Source organism: Kryptolebias marmoratus, linkage group LG11 (assembly GCF_001649575.2).
Source record: "Kryptolebias marmoratus isolate JLee-2015 linkage group LG11, ASM164957v2, whole genome shotgun sequence".
NCBI classification, from domain to species: domain Eukaryota; kingdom Metazoa; phylum Chordata; class Actinopteri; order Cyprinodontiformes; family Rivulidae; genus Kryptolebias; species Kryptolebias marmoratus.
This window is the reverse complement of record NC_051440.1, coordinates 16,381,874-16,387,873: the sequence shown is the minus strand read 5'-3', so window position 1 is coordinate 16,387,873 and position 6,000 is coordinate 16,381,874. Positions and strand designations below refer to the sequence as shown.

The 6,000-nt window shown below is 37.7% G+C and overlaps 1 protein-coding gene across 1 annotated transcript in view; it reads right to left on the bottom strand.

Moving 5' to 3' along the window:
* dnaja2b (DnaJ heat shock protein family (Hsp40) member A2b) overlaps window positions 1-3,712 on the bottom strand; it is a 6,481-nt gene extending 2,769 nt beyond the window's left edge. Inside the window, exons 1-5 of the mRNA XM_017406122.3 lie at window positions 3,635-3,712; window positions 1,849-1,908; window positions 1,309-1,535; window positions 1,146-1,226; window positions 168-301 (exon numbers count right to left, since the gene is read on the bottom strand). Coding sequence (XP_017261611.1) covers window positions 168-301; window positions 1,146-1,226; window positions 1,309-1,535; window positions 1,849-1,908; window positions 3,635-3,712 — 580 coding nt within the window. The remainder of the gene's footprint in view (window positions 1-167; window positions 302-1,145; window positions 1,227-1,308; window positions 1,536-1,848; window positions 1,909-3,634) is intronic.
* Between the last annotated feature and the right edge of the window lie 2,288 nt (window positions 3,713-6,000).

Sequence of the window (6,000 nt, the reverse complement as noted above, 5' to 3'; positions counted from 1 at the left end):
AATCATCAAAATTAAACGAAATAAACATTTGAAATATGAGTTTGTATGTAATGTATGAATATAATATACAAGTTTCACTTTTTAAATGGAATTACTGAAATCAATCTACTTTTTCATGATATTCTAATTTTATGACCAGCACCTGTAAATGTGTGTGAAGACATTACCCTCTCCGTTGCAGTCTGTGCAGACTGACTGCATCTGTTGCACCATGCCTGGAGCCAGCTGTCTGATCATGATTCTCATTCCTCGTCCTCTGCATGCCACACATTTCTGCACAGCTCCTGCCTTACCCCCCTGACTAGAATGGAACAGTTAATCTGTGTTATCACGACAATTGTTATCACAGACTCCGCTGCCTAACATACATGCTTTCCAAAAATACTCTTTGCAGAAATTACAAACGCAATGTCAGCTAAAGAGGTTTACTGAACATGTGCACAATGTATATTGTGATTTAAACACACCTAGCTGGGCATGACACTGTCTTTTTTAGTTTGCTGCAGGGCTGTAATAGTGAACACACACTCACAGACTGACAGGAGTATCAGTTTTTGTAAATTAAATCATGCAATGCGTTCATTTTGCTGTGTGACAGCAGGCAGCTTGCACTTTCAGCCCCGCTGTGTATGCCTTTCACCCGAATGCCAATCCAGTCAAAAATGATCAGCTTCCTCTCTCTGAAATTAGGCTAATTAGTGAATGGGACTTCCACAGAGTCAAACACAGCCAAGTGCTGTTCCTTTCTGTCTTAGAGGTCTGCTGCGTTATCTGTTAGATCAGTAATAGAAGTCTGAATTTACCTCCATCTCCATCTGCAGCAAGATTTTATATAAAATCTCATTTCCAGAGAAGCTCCAAACAGTGTCAAGGAGGTTGCAAAGAACGAAGGTAAGGAACTATCTCTTACCAAGCCAAAGACTACTAAATATCACCAGGAAGATGTTTGATTATTTAAGTGTAGTCTGGGTTTATCAACTCAATTATGGTTTTGTCTTGTTTCGTTTGTTTGCTGTAAAAGTATCAGACAGAATTGTCCCAGTGTTTTTTGAAAATGCGGCAGTAATTAGTGCTATTACAAATCAGAGCTTTAAAAGTTAATATAATTTTATTCACAAATGTCAAAACATGAGAAGCAGACTCACCCGTTGCAGGCACTACACAACACGTTCTTACTGAGCTGCAGTTTTGTAGTTTTGCCATTGTACAAGTCTTCAAGAGAAACTCTGTGATAGAAAATGATGTAATACATTAGTTTTTTTTAAACAAACCACCGTGTTATGAGGTATTTATTCGTAAAAGACTTACTTCAGAGGGTGTACCATATCGTCTCCTCTTCTCTTGCCTCCATTGCGCCCTCTGCCCTGACCACCCATAAACCCAAAGAGTCCTCCACCAAAAATGTGGGAGAAGATATCGTCCATGCCGGGGCCTCCTCCTCCGCCCTCTCGTAGTCCCTGCTCTCCATAACGATCATATAGCTCCTTCTTCTCGGGGTTCGTCAATACCTCATACGCAAAACTAATTTCTTTAAACTGGGGAGGGAATAAAAAAGAAATCAATGACAACAATTAGAGCTTTAGGTCAAGAAGACCAGAGAAAAATTCAGAACATCAGAACTATAAGTCCTCATAAAGTAAAAGAAGGCATGAAATAAAAGAAAAGTTATTTTATATTTCATGCAATCAAAACTAATCCTACAAGAGTTTGTGTTGCTGTGTATTCTTGCAAAACTGAATGTGAAATCATGCCTTGATTCTAAAAAGGTGAGTAACTGTATCACTACTGCAGCTTTAGGTGTTTGGAAATAAAATGTTGTCACTGTTGACACGATTTGGTGCCTCATACCTTGTCTCCAGCATCAGGATTCTTGTCAGGATGGTACTCTTTGGCCAATTTACGGTAGGCCTGTAAAAAAAATTAATTAATTAATAAAATGTTAAAAAACAACATGATGTTCTGCACACTCACACCATCATCTTGCTACAGCTAAGCTTGGGTCACAGCACAACGTACTATAACTTACTGAAAATGGATAACTTTGTAATGTCTACATATAATATTTTTACATATTTTCACGATTAATTTAAAGAGTATTTTTTATACTTGGTTTTGATTTAAACAGTTATTCTCCTTTCAAATTGTTATTTTTTATCTTTTCATTATTTTAACTATAATAAAAAATAATCACTAAATACGCATCCATCACTACTAAACACTACCATCTCTTATTTGTAATAAATGGCAAAATCAGCAGTCATGTTTTGTTGCCAACATTTACGGGTTGTAAAAAAGGTGAGGAATATTTGCTGTTTTCTAACAATTATTTTTAAAACACCATGATGAGTTTGACTTACATTAACCCCCAAACAATCAAATATTGACATACAAATTTGTGTTAGAAGCATTAAAATTAAAATCAAAACATTAAAAATATAATATAATTTTTGACAGCTTGAATGGTTTTAACAAAAAAAGTTTGATTTCAGTTTAGTACGTTTATAAAACCCAGGAGCCATTTATTAAACATACATTTAACAAAATCGGTAAAACATAAGGGCATGGACTTTTTAGAGATGCAACTGAAACGTTTAACTATTAATCTGTATGGTTTGAGTACATAATGTGCTTTTTAGTTGCTACAGGAACACGATCAAATCTGCTGACAGGTTCCTTAAGGCTTGTCACAAGTTTCTCTTTGACAATTACTCAAAAACTGTGACACCACAGCGTTTCAATAAGGCTGGTATTCACACAGGCAGCTTTACTGGACTTAATCATTTACATTTCCCTCGTCTAACTGGGAGCTGATGGGGCTAGTAGCTGGAATGTGTTACCCTTCCACAGGTAGGTGTTGTGCCGAAAAAAGCAACCTCGCCGTCCATTTGTGGCAAGCTAGGCTCTCGTGATATGCACGCTTGGGAAAATGTCACAGTTACTTGAAGCAAAGTATTACGGGATAACAGAGAAAGGGGCTGTTTATGTAAATAAAGTGAATTTATGGATGTGATATTTTCCGGTCAGGGAATAGCACGGGGAGGATCAGGTCGCATTTACCTGGCAGTTTAGCTAGCCATAACAGTGTCGTAAATGTATTATAATGCATTACGAATAGATGAGATTCACCGAAGGCTCCTTATAAAACCAAGGATCAGCTTGTCATTTATTAATTTAGAAAATTTTATTACGGGGTAAAAAAACCCCATTAAAAACAAGGGTCTTGAAATGCGTTTTAACTTCAACTGACGAGGGGGCTTTTAATGACTAGGGCGCATTTCTCGACGCAACACCGGCAGCTCTCGCACTCGTGGCTCTTTATTTTCTTAGGTTTTCGCCAAGCAAATGTCAACCCTCTGATTAATAAATGTAAATTATGAGCTTTACAGTCCATACCAGCAAGTCATTAGAAGCAACGTTTTGCCCAAACAGCGAAAACAACCGCGGTGCGATTAAGCATTTCAGCTTGCTAATATGCTAAGAAGCTAATAAGCTAGCCCACATCCATTAGCCTCTTTTTTTTTAGGCCGCGCGGCACTTGTAACTTTTCCCCTTAGCCCTCTTTTTTTACCCTCCCTCTCTCCGCTAAATCGAACAAATGTCACCTCGATTTTACTTTTGAAGAAAACGCCCGTACCTTTTTGAGTTCGTTCTCGGATGCAGAGGGTGAAACTCCGAGGATGTCGTATAGCCTGGTGTCCGCAACGTTCGCCATGATGCTAACCGGCCGGCTGGGAGCTTCTGCGGGGGATTCAGCTGAGAGAGAGGAGCGGATGCGTCACCGCTTAGAGCTGCCCGCGATATTGCCAGAAACTTCACACACAAACAAACGCACCTCGCTCTCTCTCTCTCCCTCTGTCGCTTTCCCTCCCTCCCACAATTCATACTAATGTGCCTATTTTGATCATTAATCATCTTTAAAAATAAAATAAAATAAAATAGGTGGCCTAACTTAATTAAAAATCAACATTATTTTGACTTTGAATGCCTTTTTTCTCCCTTTTTTCTGTCCAGTCATCGTATCTGACTAAGCTACGGAGTCCCGCAAGGGGCATATCAGAAACTAAAAATGATTGCGTTACCTCGCAATAGCTACCTTTTTGACAGGTGTCTTGTTAAGGTAGTAATCCCTGAAATAATCTGTCCCCCAGTTTGTAGTTTTTGTCAGGAAAGGAGGATAATCCTCAAACTCACTGGAGTTAGCAGACATGACTATGAAGTATCTTTGCAGCCAAAGACTGATCTGTTATTGTAAAATGTTTTTCTTTTCGCAGGGGCACAGATTTGATCAGCTATCAGATTTTGTGGTCTGTTAAAATGTGTGTCCCCGTCTGGTTTTATGATTGGAAATAATTAGGTTGTTTTTAAGTGACCTACCTTTTTACATAACTGCGACTGTGTACAATTATATAAAACTTACTACTGTATAATAATATAGAAGGTTAATGGGATATCGCAAATTAGAAGGAACAAATCTACTGCGTGTTTCTGACCCAAACGCTGTATTTATGGGGAGAATAAGTGAATTGACTCAATCTATAAACATACATATGATAAAGAAAAGCGCTTATTTGGTCACAAGGCACAGTGATTAAGTCTGCAAACCCTTTCTGGTCACAGAACAACAGTCGTACAACTTGTGTGCAGACGTGCATTTTTATTGTATTGCTCTTATTGACAGAAATAGACCTTTTGTGAAGCTGATCTGCCATGCGAGCTCCCCCTGGTGGGCAAATTTAGCAAAGACATGACAGGAAATTAAATCAAGTTTTCAGCTTTTAGCTCTTTGGGAACTACGTTGTTATTAATAAATTCAGCTAAAGAAATCTGCTGTATAAGTACATTCCATTTACTCAACCATGATTTATTTATGTAAAACTTTTTATTGTTCAATGTAAAATGCTTAAGTCTTTATTACAGTGGAAAAAAACAAAAGACTAATGAAATAATCTCTTGTTTTCATCTTAGCAACCACCTTGAGCAATTATTATTGTTATTATTATTATTATTATTGGAATACATTATTGAATATTTACATTTGTCATAAAATCAGCTTCTGTTCACATCTTGTAGAGCTGGAAGTTCAACTTGGGTCAAGATCTTGAGCATCTTTAGCATTTGGGTTCTGTGGGGTGTGAACTGTCTACACAGTTTCAGGACGAAGGGATAACAGAAAAACCTCCTGACAGCGTTCATGTGTGGGGTAGCTACCCAGCCAAAGGAACGCCATGAAGAAAGAAGTGAACCTGAACAACTTCTTCCAGCTGCACAACAACAGTCTGGTGACAAACCAAGCCTTTTCCATGAAGGTGGAGCACCGTGTCATGAGACAAAAGTCGTAACTTAGTGGCTCTGGGAACAAAACATCAACATTTTCTGTTCATATCCAGGAAACTCCCTGGATGTTAGTCCCATTGAGAACTTGAGGTCGATCCTCAAGAGGCGGGTAGACAAACTAAAACCCACTGATGGGCTGCCATCAGTCAGAAGCTGATTGACAGCTGGAAAAAGGAGAGCCAACACTGCAAATATCGACTCTGTATAAACTTAAATGATTGTCAATAAAATCCTTTAAAACTTATGAAATGCTTGTAATTACACTTCAGTATAATTACTGTGCTACATTTAAGCATTATAATGTATTGTAAAAAGTGAAGTGTTATTGGTCGTCAGTTAAATGAATAAAGTCATTGCTTTTTTTAATGGTTTATTTCACAGCAAGCAAATTATCTGCATTCCTTATTTCTGTTTCTGGAAGTTGGGATATATAGTGGTATATAGTGGAATTTTTCAATATTGAGTTATTGTTATTTTCAAATTCTCCATGTCAAAAGTGTACGTAGTTTGGTGAAATTAGGTGATTTATCACCTGGCAACCAGCTAGTTCTGTTTATGTTAAAAACTTGATTTATATTGGCCTCAAACGATGTTATCTGAAATTCGAGCCATATATTTAAAAAGGCAGAATCCCCAAACTTTACAATGACGCCAAACATTATACTG